General features: G+C 37.2%; 1 protein-coding gene and 1 pseudogene across 5 annotated transcripts in view; one reads left to right on the forward strand and one right to left on the reverse strand.

The window, feature by feature from the left end:
* Positions 1–18,029, reverse strand: part of STYX (serine/threonine/tyrosine interacting protein) — a 55,126-nt gene that overhangs the window by 25,109 nt on the left and 11,988 nt on the right. For all 5 annotated transcript variants that reach the window (XM_088839907.1, XM_055435488.2, XM_088839906.1 and 2 more), the window contains exons 2-4: positions 10,612–10,644; positions 6,514–6,567; positions 1,857–1,954 (exon numbers count right to left, since the gene is read on the reverse strand). In XM_088839907.1, coding sequence (XP_088696033.1) covers positions 1,857–1,954; positions 6,514–6,567; positions 10,612–10,644 — 185 coding nt within the window. The remainder of the gene's footprint in view (positions 1–1,856; positions 1,955–6,513; positions 6,568–10,611; positions 10,645–18,029) is intronic.
* Positions 12,435–12,517, forward strand: LOC129563656 (U4 spliceosomal RNA; annotated as a pseudogene).

Consider the following 18,029-nt stretch of genomic DNA (forward strand, 5'->3'; position numbering starts at 1 on the left):
CAAGACCACTTTACCTGCCTCCTGAGAAACCGGTATGCAGGACAAGAAGCAATAGTTAGAACTGGAAATGGAAAAACTGACTGGCTCATAACTGGAAAAGGAGACAACAAGGCTGTATATTGTTACCCTGATTATTTAACTTACATGTAGACTACATCACATGAAATGTGGGGCTGGATGAATAACAAGCTGGAATCAACATTGCCAAGAGAAATATCAACAATCTCAGATATGCAGATGATAATGGCAGAAAGTAAGGAGGAACTAAAGGGCCTCTTACTAAGGATGAAAGAGGAGAGTTAAAAAGTTGGTTTAAAACTCAACATTCAAAAAACTAAGATCATGACATCCAGTCCCATCATTTCATGGCAAATAGAAGGGGAAAAAATGAAAGAAGTGACAGAGTTTATTTTCTAGTCCAAAATCACTGCATGGTGTGGTGACCGCAGCCATGAAATTAAAAGACACTTGATCTTTGGAAGAAGAGCTTCGACAAACCTAAACAGCATATTAATAAAGCAAAACCATCACTTTGCTGACAAAGGTCCCTATAGTCAAAGCTATGGTTTTTCCAGTAGTTATGTACATATATGAGAACTGAACTATAAAGAAGGCTTAGCACGGAAGAACTGATGCTTTCTAATTGTAGTGCTGTAGAAGACTCTTGAGACTCCCATGGACTACAGGGAGATCAAACCAGTCAATCCTAAAAAAAGCTCAATCCTGAATATTCATTGGAAGGACTGATGCTGAAGCTGTAGCTCCAATACCATGGCTACTTGATGCAAAGAGCTGACTTACTGGAAAAGACCCTGATGCTGGAAAAGACTGAAGCAAAGGGACAAGAGGGCAGCAGAGAATTAGATGGTTAAGACAGCACCACTGACTCAATGGACATGAATTTGAGCCAACTCCAGTAGACAGTGGAGGACAGGAGAGCCTGGTGTGCTCAGTCCATGGTTTGCAAAAAGTCAGACATGAACTAGCAAATGAACAAGATTGGAAAAAATTAAAAATATTTTATAATTCTGTCTGAGAGAGATACCAAGGAAGGAGTCACTGTCATTTACTTTGCACTGGGAATGCAAACTGACACAACTCACTGGAGGGCAATTTGTAACATCTATTAAAATTTAAATGCTCACATTCTTTAATCCAGCCATTCTACTACAAATTTATCCTATTGATACATTCACATATGAATTAAATGACATAGAGGGATAGTCACTACATTACCAAAAGTCTGAAAACAATCTAAATGTCTAACAATATGAGATAGTTTGAATAGATTTTAGTAGAGTAATACAATAGATCACTGTCTACTTAAAAACAATAACACAGGAGTTCTCTGGTGGGCTAGTGGTTAGTATTCCAGGCTGTCACTGATGTGGCCCAGCTGGTCAGGGAACTGAGGTTCTACCAGCCAGAAGATGCAATGAAGAAAAAATAAAAAGAAAAATGTAGCTAAGTAATAATATGAAGCAATCTCCAAAATACATAATTTTTTTAAAAAGCCTAAGTTGATCTGTGTATATATATGTAACATAACTCCAGAAAGATACTCAAAAAGAAATAACAATGGATATTAGTAGTGAGGGGAACTGAGTATTCATGGGACAGGAATAGGGAAACTACTTTTCAGTATACATTCTTCTGAACATTTAGAATTCTACAATATGTGCATATGCATAAATAACTTATTTAAAATATTTAAAGGGAAGTTTATTCTTTAAATGGTGTACTGTATGACCCATTTTTATAAAACATATATATACAGAAGTCCAATAAAATCAACTTAAAAATATTACATGTTTGATACCCATAACATTTTTATATATTACATCAACAATTCTTACCTAAATAACTGTTGAAAGTTGGGTTTAATAAAGTTTGCTTCAATATTTTGTCGTATACATATTATATGAGTTATTCCATGTTTCTGTAGTATAGGTAGCTATTAAAAAAAAGAGAAATAGTTTAAAATACAAAACATCATCTTCCTGTAAGAGAGATTTGAAAACACACAGGACTCAACTTTATAGTTAATACAGCCACATATGAGCTTTAAATACAGGGAATCAAAGCTAATTTCATAATAACATGCCTGAAGTCATCAGCAAAATATTTCAATGATTCAAGATAAACATACTACATGTCTTCAAAAAGCTTAATAGAATTATTTTATATCTATAATTTTAGAGCTTGATATGACCTTAAAGATAATTTATTTGGGAAACAATGCTATACCTTCACTACATATACTGATCCTTTGACCTTTGTATTATGTATAACATACTTTATGTTTATAATTTACATTCATATACTCTTTATTATTTACTTTTAATACTATACTGTGGTTAAAGGCATGGGCTACGGTACAGAGTCATGAGCTACGGAGCCCAAGCTCTAGATCCCAGCTCTGCTAATGAGCTGAGAACTGTGGCTCAATTTTCTCACGTGAAAACTAGGAAAACACTACATATTCACTGAACAGTTGTGAGAATTCTATAAGATAATCTTTGGCATAGTGGCTGGGACACATAGCAAGTATTTTTAGTAAATGGCAGTTATATATATATTGGCTACAATTCTTATTAGAGAGCACTACTCTAACATAAACAGTTGTTCAACATCTCTGACCTAGTTAATAGCAGTGCTGGAGCCCAAATCTCGAGACTACTCTCTACGTCTCCCAGTATAGTTTTTCTATTTTAAGCCAGAATTAATTTATACAATTCACAGAAATTAACCTCTAGGGTTTAAAAATTCTCCTAAAGTTAAAACTGGCAACTTCAAAGTATTCTGTGGTGCTTTGTGGCTCTATATTTAAAGCAATTTAACATGATAACTCTAAAAACTGTAAGTTTTTATTTGCAAGTGACTATAGGTTTCAGTGAAATTTACAGACAACATGTTATTTAAATGGTTAGACTATATATGCCATGAGAATAAGGACTTTGCTCACTGATTCACGCTAATTATGTGCAGAGCAGTGCCTGGATCATAGTTGTTCAATAATTACATGTTCAAGAAATGAATGAACAAATCGTTAAGAATCAGAATTATTAATAAGCCTGCATTTTCTATTTTCAGCTTATAATCCTATATATTTAACTCCCTTTCTGTATTTAATAGAACAGCAATACTAATAATTCATGAAAAAAGTTAAAGAATAATTTCTACTTGTTATAGATCGAATGCTTGTCTCTCCCTAAAATTCCTATGTTGAAGGAATTCCTAAGTATCATTACTCCAAGGTAATGATATTAGTTTGTGGGCCCTTTGGGAGGTAATTAGATAAAAATGAGGCCATGAGGTAGAGCACCCATGATGGAATTAGTGCTCTCATAAGAGGAAGAAGCATCAGAGCTTCATCCCTCTGCCATGTGAGACTACCTCAATAAGGCAGCAAACCATGAAGAGGGCCCTCACCAAAATCTAACCATGACGGCGCCCTCATCTCAAACTTCCCAGCCTCCAGAACCATGAGAAATAAATGTCTGTTGCTGAGACCATCCATCCAGTCGATGGTATTTTATTATAGCAGCCTAGGCCAAAAAAATGTGGTTTCTAAATGTTAATTTTTGCAGCAAAGTTTCCTAGTCTGGCATAGATTACAGTTCAGTTATCTTTGTATTTCCTGAGTACATCCTGAGACAGGGGAAAGGAGGTTAAGAATTTGGTAGGATTAATAATAAATCAATGCTCCATATTCATATTTATAGAACCTCCAAAGTGAATTCAATATTAATTCCTTTGTCTATCACTGATCTATGATATGTGAACTTTTCATATCTATTCTATTAACATGAGAAACTATAAGAAGACATATATAATCAGGGATAAAACCTGTTTGTTTTAACAAGTTTGGAAGGCACAATAGATTACTAAGTAAAAACAAATCTTAAGACGGAACCCAAATACAATAGCACACAAATTTTTTTTTTTTTAGTTTTCAACAGACTTTCATTTATACAAAGCAAACTATAACCTTATCTCATACCTGCAAACAGAAAAATTTTATGAAAAGAAATAGTTCACTACCTACAAAGACCCTGAATATGTCCCTTTTATAAAAACTGCATTTGAATGTAATAAAACATAGGCTAAACTAAATGAGTTTATTAGGAGCTTATTCTTTAAGGTTTCTTTATTTTTATTATTCTTCTGCTATTACTGTTTTAGATGATATGAAAAGAAATATGGACTGAACTATGATGATTTATGGTGGGTCCCATCACTTCATGGGAAATAGATGGAAAAACAGTGGAAACAGTGTCAGACTTTATTTTTTTGGGCTCCAAAATCACTGCGGATGCTGATTGTAGCCATGAAATTAAAAGACGCTTACTCCTTGGAAGGAAAGTTATGACCAACCTAGATAGCATATTAAAAATCAGAGACATTACTTTGCCAACCAAGGTCCGTCTAGTCAAGACTATGGTTTTTCCTGTGGTCATGTATGGATGTGAGAGTTGGACTGTGAAGAAAGCTGATCGCCGAAGAATTGATGTTTTTGAACTGTGGTGCTGGAGAAGACTCTTGAGAGTCCCTCGGACTGCAAGGAGATCCAACCAGTCCATTCTAAGGGAGATCAATCCTGGGTGTTCATTGGAAGGACTGATGCTAAAGCTGAAACTCCAATACTTTGGCCACCTCATGCGACGAGTTGACTCACTGGAAAAGACTCTGATCCTGGGAAGGATTGGGGGCGGGAGGAGAAGGGGACGGCAGAGAATGAGATGGCTGGATGGCATCACCGACTCAATGGACATGAGTTTGAGTGAACTCCGGGAGTTGGTGATGGACAGGGAGGCCTGGTGTGCTGTGATTAATGGGGTTGCAAAGAGTCGGACACGACTGAGCGACTGAACTGAATTGAATAATCAAATTTTGCCATAGAAGCTTTTCTTCAATCTAATGAGACCACAGTGAAGTTAGGGGGAAGAGGTTTTGAGACAATATATCTGTAAACAAATACTTACAAATTAATATGACAAAGAGTATAATGTGTATATTTATAAAGCACAGTGAGAACACCAAAAGCAAATAATCTAAAATCATTCTGAACCCCAGTATTTGTGAATATTACATTCAGTTCAGTTCAGTCGCTCAGTCGTGTCCGACTCTTTGCGACCCCATTAATCACAGCACGCCAGGCCTCCCTGTCCATCACCAACTCCCGGAGTTCACTCAAACTCATGTCCACAGAGTCGGTGATGCCATCCAGCCATCTCATTCTCTGTCGTCCCTGTCTCCTCCTGCCCCTAATCCCTCCCAGCATCAGAGTCTTTTCTGGTGAGTCAACTCGTCACATGAGGTAGTCAAAGTATTGGAGTTTCAGTTTCAGCATCAGTCCTTCCAACGAACACCCAGGATTGTTCTCCTGTACAATGGACTGGTTGGATCTCCTTGCAGTCCAAGGGACTCTCAAGAGTCTTCTCTAGCACGCAGTAACTTTGTTTTTACCAAGTAAGTCACAATTAAGTCTATAGTTATCTACCATATCCTTTTCTTAGTACTTATTTAGGTAATATATTTTTATCAACATCCCACCTTCCTAACGTAGTTGCAGACCATCAAATGACTACTATTGCTTTTAGATATGCCTCAACAGTCAGAAAGCTTTCCAGTTCCAAAATCAATGACACTAACTTAAAAAAAAAAACTCCTCATCACCTAAAATTCATAAATATATCAAATTATTTCAAAAAAGTTTTTAATTCTAAAGTTTTAAAAAAAACTATGCAGGTATCAAACCGACTTCTAAATAGGCAGGGTATTAGGGAAAACATCTGTGATATAATGTTTTATATTATAATTCAAAGAGAATTAGCATTGCCATAATTCATAGAGCTGAATCCTCTCGGAATTGGCAACAACTGCTATTAATATATATATCTGAATGAGATCTATCCTTTCAACTGGGTAACTGAAGAAATACATTTCAATGTAAATATATAGGACACCTAGATATATAATGCAATACTTTACAACCTGGAGGTTCTAGATTTCCACAGTCTGGAATAACAGGAAATTTGAGTCACTTCAATTAAAATATGTGAGTTCTATGAGTGCATTTGTACACGCTCATGCACGCACACTCTATTTTACCCTTTAACTAATATGTTAAATAATCTTATTTGGGGATTTAATTACATCTCATATTTCTCAAAAACTATGATTAGCAATTACAGATGTCCAATATTAGCAATTCCAGGTATCTTGGAAGGTAAATAAATTATTAAAGGTGAGTTTTGGGCAAGTATTTTAAACACATGGATTTCATGAGGAAAACAAAAATATAAAACCTCACTTGTGATTTGTGGTTAAACACTTGAGAATCACTGGTCCAATAAAATTTGAAAAGAAGTAGGTACTCCAGAGTCACAATTACTGCTAATACGCAGTATCAGTGGACGCTTCCTCAAACAAAACTCTTTCGAGTAAAAAAACTTACCCTAAGTAGTTGGTTAATAAGGTCTATTGATGAATTTAATTTAAAGTTCTTACCTTGCTTTTCATGGCAGAAGAATATGGGCCTAAAAACAAACCAGGAAGAATCTCCTAGAAAAAAATATTGAGTTATTTACCACCAGCAATTTAAATCTATACAAAATATGTACCATGTAAGTATTTTCATAGCTGTTATAACAATTTGCTAAAAAGTTTATTATTTAGGGAGAATTTTCTAGCAACACTGAGCAAATGACTGGGAAGAGAAATGTAGATGTGCTTTATATAACAGGATGACACATTTAAAATTTAAATTAGTCCTGAAAAGTCAGGTATTTGAACTTCCATAGTGCTTTTTTATAAGCACTCTGGGAATTAGTATTTTGTATTGTTGTCTTTTCGACTGCTAACACACCTGTAATTTTACTTCTACTCTCTGCTACTGTCTAGAAATAAAACAGCTATTAAAAAAATCATCCCTTTGGAATTACACAAAATCTTAATCAAATCAAAAGTAGCACAAGATAAAACAAGATTACAACTGTTATCTATGTAAAGTATTACTGCAAAGTTTCAAAAAAAGACTATGGACAGAGTTTCAGCAATTTAAATAAATAACTTCTGAATGATGAATTAAAATTTATTCTATGAGAATTCAATATAGAAACTCTTCAGTAGGGATATATCATACCCTATATACTAATACAATTTTGTACTTCAATTCTATGGGACATCAAAATTATTTGTGTATCAGTTCAGTCGCTCAGTCGCTTTGCAATCCCATGAATCACAGCACACCAGGCCTCCCTGTCTATCACCAACTCCTGGAGTTCACTCAAACTCATGTCCACAGAGTCGGTGATGCCATCTCATTCTCTGTCGTCCCCTTCTCCTCCCACCCCCAATCCTTCCCAGCATCAGAGTCTTTTCCAATGAGTCAACTCGTCGCATGAGGTGGCCAAAGTATTGGAGTTTCAGCTTTAGCATCAGTCCTTCCAATGAACACCCAGGATTGATCTCCTTTAGAATGGACTGGTTGGATCTCCTCGCAGTCCAAGGGACTCTAGATTTGATTAAATAGCTTCTTGTATGCAGAAACTAAATTTTACTCATATTTGCATTCCCCATAGCACCAAGTAAAATACCTCATGGGTAATCATATATTTTAATAAGTGAATTTTCACTAAGAGAAATAGGCTTTTTAGAGGTCAAGGAACTCCTGAGAAGGAGAGACACTGCTTGACCTTGGGAGTGGCAGAGCTGAAATGTGAAACAAAAAATTGTTGCTATGTAGGTTCAGTTCAGCCGCTCAGTCGTAGCCGAACTCTTTGCGATCCCATCGACTGCAGCACGCCAGGCTTCCCTGTCCATCACCAACTCCCGGAGCTCACTCAAACTCATGTCACTCATCGAGTCGGTGAAGCCATCCAACCATCTCATTCGCTGTCATCCCCTTCTCCTCCCATCTTCAATCTTTCCCAACATCAGGTTCTTTTCCAATGAGTCACTTCTTCGCATTAAGTGGCCAAAGGATTGGAGTTTCAGCTTCAGTATCAGTCCTTCCAATGAATATTCAGGACCTCTTTCTTTTAGGATGGACTGGTTGGATCTCCTTGCAGTACAAGGGACTCTCAAGAGTCTTCTCCAAAACCACAGTTCAGAAGCATTAATTCTTTGGCACTCAGCTTGCTTTATAGTCCAACTCTCACATCCATACATGCCTAGTGGAAAAACTATACCTTTGACTAGATGGGCCTTTGTTGGCAAAGTAATATCTCTACTTTTTAATATGCTGTCTAGGTTGGTCATAGCTTTTCTTCCAAGGAGCAAGCGTCTTTTAATTTCATAGTGGCAGTCACCATCTGCAGTGATTTTGGAGCCACCCAAAATAAAGTCTGACACTGTTTCCACTGTTTTTCCATCTATTTGCCATGAAGTGATGGGACCAGATGCCATGATCTTAGTTTTCTGAATGCTGAGTTTTAAAGCCAACTTTTTCACTCTTCTCTTTCACTTTCATCAAGGGGCTCTTTAGTTCTTCTTCACTTTCTGCCATAAGGGTGGTGTCATCTGCTTAACTGAGGTTACTGATACTTCTCCTAGCAATCTTGATTCCAGCTTGTGCTTCATCGAGACCTGCATTTTGCATGATGCACTCTGCATAAAAGTTAAATAAGCAAGGTGACAATATAACGCCTTGATGAACTCCTTTCCTGATTTGGAACCAGTCTGTTGTTCTATGTCCAGTTCTAACTGTTGCTTCTTGACTGCCATACAGATATCTCAGGAGGCAGGTACGGTGGTCTGGTATACCTGTCTCTTTAAGAATTTTCCACAGTTTGTTGTGATCCACAGTCAAAGGCTTTGGCGTAGTCAATAAAGCAGAAGTAGATGTCTTTCTGGAACTCTCCTGCTTTTTCGATGATCTAGCAGGTGTTGGCAATTTGTTCTCTGGTTCCTCTGCCTTTTCTAAATCCAGCTTGAACATCTGGAAGCTTACAGTTCACATACTGTTGAAGCCTGGCTTGGTGAATTTTGAGCATTACTTTGCTAGCGTGTGAGATGAGTGCAACTGTGCAGTAGTTTGAGCATTCTTTGGCATTGCCCTTCTTTGGGATTGGAATGAAAACTGACATTTCCAGTCCTGTGGTCACTGCTGAGTTTTCCAAATTTGTTGGCATATTGACTGCAGCACTTTCACGGCATCATCTTTTAGGATTTAAAATAGCTCAGCTGGAATTCCATCACCTCCACTAGCTTTGTTCATAGTGATACTTCCTAAGACCCACTTGACTTCGGACTTCAGGATGTCTGGCTCTAGGTTGAGTGATCACACCATCGTGGTTATCTCGATCATGAAGATCTTTTTTGTATAGTTCTGTGTATTCTTGCCACCTCTTCTTCTTATCTTCTGCTTCCGTTAGGTCCATATTATTTCTGTCCTTTATTGAGCCCATCTTTGCATGAAATGTTCCCTTGCTATCTCTAATTTTCTTGAAGAGATCTGTAGTCTTTCCCATTCTATTGTTTTCCTCTATTTCTTTGCACTGATCACTGAGGAAGGCTTTCTTATCTCTCCCTGCTATTCTTTGGAACTCTGCATTCAAATGGGTATATCTTTCCTCTTCTCCTTTGCCTTTAGCTTCTCTTATTTTCTCAGTTTTTTGTAAGGCCTCCTCAGACAACCATTTTGCCTTTTTCCATTTCTTTTTCTTGGAGATGGTCTTGATTACTGCCTTCTGTACAGTATTAAGCTATCACTAATTCTTTCATTCCATACTGTGTTTTTCCCCCCATAGATTCCCTTTATTAAATGTCTGTTGGTTTGTACCATCTAGAAAATAATCTTCATCAATTCCCTGTGGAAAATTCACCTGCTTATTTTTTATTTAAATTTTTAATTGCAGAATAGTAGATTTATAATATTATACTAGTTTCAGGTGTATAGCACAGTGATTCAGTATTTTTACAGATTATACTCCTTAAATGTTATTATACAGTAATGGCTATAATTCTTTATCTGATACAATATAAACTTGTTGCTATTTTATACATAGGAGTTTTTAATCTCTTAATCCCATACACCTAATTTGTCCCACCACACTTTTGTCTATCCTTTGGTAACCACTAGTTTGTTTTCTGTATCTGTATAATTGCTAAGTCGTGTCCGACTCTTTTCAACCCCATGGACTGTAGCCTGCCAGGCTCCCTTGTCCATGGGATTCTCCAGGCAAGAATACTAGAGTGGGTTGCCAGTGAGCATTGAACTCAATCTTCTGGAGAATTTCACTAAATTAACTGAAGTTGACTGGAAATCAGACACAGATGTGAACAATTAAGTCAAAAGGGTGATCTGCTTTATAGTCTACTCTCCAGAGTTTATCTAAACTACACAAACACAGAAAGCAAACTGCTTTCAGAAATAATACAAATACTGTGCCCAATTTTTCAGATGAAGAAAAACAAAGTGACTCATTAAGCACATACATATATAACTATGTCTGATTCTAGGAAATTTCATCTCCCATCTTTTTAACAGCCACAATTAACTTTTAATATGTTAATATTCAATCCTTTGTTAATTAGGTTAAATTATTTAATAATGATAGTAACAGTAATACAGGTTGGTTGGAATAAAAAAGAAGGTTGTCATACCTGCATCTCTCGTCTCATAGGGTAGGTCCACTCCTTAAAAATGGAAAGAAAAAAATAAGAAAAGTAAATAACATTATGAAAAATGTCACCCAATTAAAGGTCAAAGATGTGATATACAAGTGTACGGATTTTTAAAAAATACATTATACTTAGAGAATATTCTAAAATCATAGCAGATCAACTGGCTTCATAAATATGTGAAAATTTAAGTGGCAAGAAACAATGATTAAGGTGACTCTAAGTGATCAGGCTTCCAAAATTATGATTATGTTACTTTATAATAGACAGAATAGTTCAGTAATTAAAAGTATAGGTATTCCAGATGTTTCTCGCAAAAATGATTCTCTAAATCAGAGATGTAAAATAGACACTCTGTCATTCATGCCACCTCTAATCAACTGACAGTAGATAGCTACTGGGCTTCCCTTGTGGCTCAGCTGGTAAAGAATCTGCCTACAATGCGAGATCCCTGGGTTTGATCTCTGGGTTGGGAAGATCCCCTGGAGAGGGAAAGGCTACCCACTTCAGTATTCGGGCCTGGAGAATTCCACGGACTGTATATAGTCCATGGGGTTGCGAAGTCGGACACGACTGAGCGACCTTCACTTTATTTTCTTCCCTGATAGCTCTGTTGGTAAAGAATCTGCCTCGAAAGCAGAAGACCCTGGTTCAATTCCTGGGTAGGGAAGATCCACTGGAGAAGGGATAGGCTACCCACTCCAGTATTCAGGCCTGGAGAATTCCACAGACTATATAGTTCATGGGGTTGCAGAGTTGGATGCCACTGAGCAACTTTCACTTTCAGGCTGCTATTAATAAAACCCTACGTGGAGAAAAATTCAAGGAAGAAGAGTGCTGTGATCATTGAGCAACATTTGCAATGGATGAAAGAAGAACAGAATGTGATAGGTATTTATCTGCCATGCCTGATCTAAACTGCTAGATGCTTATCAAACAGCCTTTCCCATATCTTACTTGGGCTTGATTCTGTCTAGTTCAGTTCAGTCACTCAGTTGTGTCCAACTCTTTGCAACCCCATGAATCACAGCACGCCAGGCCTCCCTGTCCTGTCTGTCTAGTTCAAATCCCTTTAAAGATACACTTTACGTAGGTACAGAGTTCATTCTTGGAATGCAGACCAAAATAAAATAGCTAGGAAGTGAAGTTGTTCAGTCATGTCCGACTCTTTGCGAATCCATGGACTGTAGCCTACCAAGCTCCTCCATCCATGGGATTTTGCAGGCAAGAGTAGGTGGCCATTTCCTTCTCCATGCAAAATACCAACGCAAAATGGCAAAGACAGAAAATATTTTAAAAGTTAGAAAAAGAAGCAATTACAGTGAATTGAAATGAGGAATCAAATACACTACAGGTAGTCAGTCTTCATTTGTAAATGAACTACATTCTAAAAGTTTCTAGCTTAGTTGCTTAAAACTCAGAATTAAAAATAGTAATTAGGTTTCTAAAGTTAAAACTGCAAAAACGTTTTTTAAATTTCTTTAGAAAATTTTAGAATTACAGAAAAGTTAAAAAATAGTACAAAGAATTCCCTTTACCCTCCATCCAGATTCCACAAATCAGAAAAGTATTTTTAACACAGAAGGTAGAAATGTTATCCTTCTGTAATGGAAAGAGAGACCAGATACTCCTACAATGACAATCAGCATTCCCTTTCTTTTTTTTTTTTTTAATAAAGAAGAGAAACAAAATACATTTTTTGTTTCAAATATTGAAAACTGGTCTCAGCAATGTAGAATTGGTCTATAAACCCTGAGAAACCATCTACAAAATGACTGCTAAAATATATCTTCCAAAGTATCTTTAGCTTTGCACAGTGGCAGTATCATAGCCAATGAAGTTTATCTGAGGCATGATACTGTTAATTCAAAAGTATCTTTAAATGCACAGATGAACTAAGAAGTGAGGGAAGTCCCCAGATAGACACACATTCACAAACACAAGAAAGCATAAACCCAGCAAGGGCAGTGAACACTGAAACACAGCATCCTGAGAAGATCTGCTAGTCTTTTCAGTCTTATGTTTCTGTTTTTTTTTTTTTTTTCATAAAAAATAAATTTTCATCCATATCTTACACTTAACAAAAATGTTGCAGACTTAGATGTGAACCCAAAATAACAGCTTTTAGAAGAAAACATATGAGAATATTTTTGTGACTTTGGGTTAGGTGAATACTTCTTAAATATGTCACCAAAACCACAATACATAAAAGAAAAAATTCAATAAACTGGACTTCCATTATGATACAAATATCTGCTCTTTATAAGAAGCATTCACAGTTAAAAATTGAAATTGGAGCCATGAAGTGGAGAAAATACTTGTAAGGAATGTATTTGATAAATAAACTGTATCTATATAGAACATAAAAAGAACTCTTAAAAATAATAAGATTTGAAGAAACAATGAGGAGACTGAATTAGTGATCAAATCATCCCAACAAACAAGTCCAGAACCAGACAACTTCACTGGTAAATTCAACCAAACGATCAAAGAAGAATTAATATCAATCCTTTACAAACTTTTCCAAAAAACAAAAAAACTGGGAACATTTTTCAAACTCATTTTATAAGGCCAGCACTGTTGTTCAGGCCCTAACTCATGTCCAACCCTTGGTGACCCTATGGACTGCAGCATGCGAGGCTTCTTTGTCCTCCACTATCTCCCAGAAAGTGAAAGTCGCTCAGTGGAGTCAGACTCTTTGCAGCCCCATGGACTGTACAGTCCATGGAATTCTCCAGGCCAAAATACTGGAGTGGGTAGTCTTTCCCTTCTCCAGAGGATCTTCCCAACCCAGGGGTTGAACTCAGGTCTCCTGCATTGCAGGCAAATTGCCAGTATTCTGGAGAATTCCGTGGACTGTATAGTCCACGAGGTTGCAATGAGTTGGACATGACTGAGCAACTTTCACTATCTCCCAGAATTTTCTCAAAATCCTGTTCATTGAGTTGATGATGCTATCTAACCATCTTATCCACTGCCACACCCTTCTCCTTTTGCCTTCAATCTTTCCCAGCATCAGGGTCTTTTTCTGTGAGTCGCCCTTAAAGTGGAATTATGTAAGAATGAAGTGTTAAAATGACCAAATCTGAATGTAGAGCTCAAACAATTTTTACAAATATACCTACCCACGAAATCACAACTCGGATGGAGATTTCCATCATCCCAGAAAGTTCCCTCTTTCCTCTTCTCAGTCAGTATCTCCTGTCTTCAGACGGACTTTTATCACTACAGATTTTGTCTGTCCCGGAACTTCATTTAAGTGGAATCATGTGTTGTTTAGTCACAAAGTTGTGTACAACTCTTTTGTGACCCCATGGACCAGAGCCCACTTGGCTCCTCTATCCTTGGGATTCCCCAGGTCAGGACACTGGAGTGGGTTGCCAGTCTCTTCTCCAGATCTTCCCAACCGAGAGATTAAACCTTCATCTCCTGCACTGGCAGGAGAATTATTTACTAATGAACCACCAGGAAAGCCCAAATGGAATTATACAGCAGTACTATTTTATGTCTGGTTTATCTCAACCTAATGTCTATGACATTCATCTATGCTGTTGTGTATGTCAGTAATTTGCCTTTTTATTGCTGTGCAGTCACAACTGACTCATTCTCCTGTTCATGGAGATTTAAGTAGCTTTCAGGTTTTGGCAATTATAAATAAAGGTGCTGTGAAAACTCTTTTATATGCCCTTTGATGGACATATGCATTTATTTCTCTTAGATATATAAGTGGCAATTAAATGACAATCAGAGTAAGCCTATATCTGGCTTTACCAGACACTGTCAAAAGTTTTCCAAAAGCAATTTATGCTCGCACCAGCAATGGATGGGAGATTTAGTTGTTCCACACTCTCACCGTGGTCTTACTTTAAGTGGCACTGCACCTGAGAGAAAGCCTAGGACCTGCTCAAAGTGAGAAGCCAGATCATGACCAACACACTGGGTCCCCAAAGGGCAACACCTTCAGTGAAGACACACTGGAGGGAGAAGCAGCTTACTTCATCCCCATAAAAATGAGTACCCCTGCCTTTCCTAGCTTTGGGTCTGAGTAGGTGGTGGTGGTGGTAGTGGAATGGGGTCTTCTTAACCAGTCTGACCTTCACTCGTGAGACCAAGTGAAAATTTAATGTCAAGTGGTCCTGAGTAGATAGTGTCCTGGGAGAAGTAAATGCATTTTCTCTCTAGAGGAACATACCCTAAACCTAAATCAGAAATAATTCAAAAGTTCTAAGAACTCACAATTTAAAAATTCATTTAAAAAAAGGAGGAAATGAGCCAGTATCAGAAGCCATACAACTGAATGACATCCACAAAAACTTCAGATATTAATTACAACAACAAAAAATATTGGTTTTTGTGGATATGATAAAACATTTACTATAAGAGTACCCTTAAGTATGACCAAAAATTAAGAAGTCAATTTTTAAAGACCCAAAAGGAATATGTAGAACTGAAAATGTACAACTGAAATGAAAAGTCATCAGACAGGCTAAACAGAAGAAAGGACATGATTAAAGAGAATTTGTAAATTAGAAAACAGAACTAATGAAATGACCTAAATCCAGAGCTGGAAAATATAAGCAGTTAACAGACAGGTAAGATAGAAGTAAAAGGTCTAACATCCATAGAATCTAAGTTCTAGAAGGAGGGGTGAGAAAATAAAGGGGAAATATTACACACAACAGTAATGAGAATCTCCCAAAACTAGTTAAAGGTACCTTAGAAACAGGCAGTCCATAAGGTAAAGAAATGCACAGGTAAACAGGAAAAGAGGAAACTGCTCAGCATAGCAAACAAAGAAAGATTTTTTTTTCCAGACTAAAAGCAAATAGAAGAATGGAAAATATGAATAGAGGTCAGAAGATCTACATATATGCAGCCTATTTATTTTCCTGAAAAGACACCAATGTAATGCAATGGAGAAAAAAACTCTTTCAACAAGTAATGCTGGAAATAACTGGATAAATGTCTGAAAAATAAAATAAATTTTGATCCTGACCACACACACAGACATACACACACACAAATGTCTCATGTGTCTTCATAGCTGTAATCTACTTCCAATACCTGGTGACAGTGCTTGGCACACAGTGAATTAATCAAAGAGATGCAGCTTTGTATGGGTCTGAGACTTGACCCAAAGAATGTTTGACTCCTGTGTGCTTAGCTCAGTTGTGTTCAACTCTCAACAGCCCTGATGGACTGTAGCCTGCCAGGATCATCTGTCCACGGAATTTCCCAGGCAAGAACACTGGAGTGGGTTGCCATTTCATCTTTCAGGGATCTTCCCAACTCAGGGATCAAACTTACCTTCCATCTCCTGCATTAGCAGGTGGGTTCTTTTTTTTTTTTTTTTATTGAGGCTAATTATTTTACAATATTATATTGGTTGGTTTTGCCATACATTGACATGAATCCACCCCGGGTGTACATGAGTTCCCCCTCCCGAACCGCCCCCCACCTCCCTCCTCCCCTTATCCTCCCTCTGGGTCATCCCCGTGCACCAGCCCCGAGCATCCCATAACATGCATCGACCCTGAACTGGCGATTCGTTTCACATATGATAATATATATGTTTCAATACCATTCTCCCAAACCATCCCACCCTCACCCTCTCCCACAGAGTCCCAAAGACTGTTTTATACATCTGTGTCTCTTTTGCTGTCTCGTATACAGGGTTAAGGTTACCATCTTTCTAAATTCCATATATATGCGTTAGTATACTGTATTGATGTTTTTCTTTCTGGCTTACTTCACTCTGTATAATAGGCTCAGTTTCATCCACCTCATTAGAACTGGTTCAAATGCATTCTTTTTAATGACTGAGTAATACTCCATTGTGTATATGTACCAAAGCTTTCTTATCCATTCGTCTGCAGATGGACATCTAGGTTGCTTCCATGTCCTGGCTATTATAAACAATGCTGCAATGAACACTGGAGTACATGTCTCTCTTTCAATTCTGGTTTCCTCGGTGTGTATGCCCAGGAGTGCGATTGCTGGATCATATGGCAGTTCTATTTCCAGTTTTTTTAAGAATCTCCACACTGTTCTCCATAGTGGCTGTACTAGTTTGCATTCCCACCAACAGTGTAAGAGGGTTCCCTTCTCTCCACACCCTCTCCAGCATTTATTGCATGTAGACTTTTGGATAGCAGCCATTCTGACTGGTGTGAAATGGTATCTCATTGTGGTTTTGATTTGCATTTCTCTGATTATGAGAGATGTTGAGCATTTTTTCATGAGTTTGTTAGCCATCTTTATGTCTTCTTTGGAGAAATGTCTGTTTAGTTCTTTGGCCCATTTTTTGATTGGGTCATTTATTTTTCTGGAATTGAGCTGCAGGAGCTGCTTGTATATTCTGGAGATTAATCCTTTATCAGTTGCTTCATTTGCTATTATTTTCTCCCATTCTGAAGGCCGTCTTTTCACCTTGCTTATAGTTTCCTTTGCTGTGCAGAAGCTTTTGATTTTAATTAGGTCCCATTTGTTTAATTTTGCTTTTATTTCCAATATTCTGGGAGGTGGGTCCTGGAGGATCCTGCTGTGATTTATGTCAGAGAGTGTTTTGCCTACATTCTCCTCTAGGAGTTTTATAGTTTCTGGTCTTACATTTAGCTCTCTAATCCGTTTTGAGTTTATTTTGGTGTATGGTGTTAGGAAGTGTTCTAGTTTCATTCTTTTACAAGTGGCTGACCAGTTTTCCCAGCACTGCTTCTTAAAGAGACTGTCTTTTCTCCATTTTATATTCTTGCCTCCTTTGCCAAAGATAAGGTGTCCATAGGTATGTGGATTTATCTCTGGGCTTTCTATTTTGTTCCATTGATCTATATTTCTGTCTTTATGCCAGTACCATACTGTCTTGATGACTATGGCTTTGTAGTAGAGCCTGAAGTCCGGCAGGTTGATTCCCCCAGTTCCATTTTTCTTCCTCAAGATTGCTTTGGCTATTCGAGGTTTTTTGTATTTCCATACAAATTGTGAGATTATTTGTTCTAGTTCTGTGAAAAATATCATTGGTAGCTTGATAGGGATTGCATTGAATGAATAAATTACTTTGGATAGTATATTCATTTTTACAATGTTTATTCTTCCAATCCACGAACACAGTATATTTCTCCATCTATTAGTGTCCTCTTTGATTACTTTCACTAGTGTTTTATAGTTTTCTATGTACAAGTCTTTTATTTCCTTAGGTAGATATATTCCTAAGTATTTAATTCTTTTCGTTGCAACAGTGAATGAAATAGTTTCCTTAATTTCTCTATTTTCTCATTATTAGTGTATAGGAATGCAAGGGATTTCTGTGTGTTGATTTTATATCCTGCAACTTTACTGTATTCATTGATTAGCTCTAGTAGTTTTCTGGTAGAGTATTTAGGGTTTTCTGTGTAGAGGATCAT

This window comes from Moschus berezovskii, chromosome 9 (genome assembly GCF_049115385.1).
Source record: "Moschus berezovskii isolate FMDL1 chromosome 9, NW_MosBer_1.0, whole genome shotgun sequence".
Taxonomy (NCBI): domain Eukaryota; kingdom Metazoa; phylum Chordata; class Mammalia; order Artiodactyla; family Moschidae; genus Moschus; species Moschus berezovskii.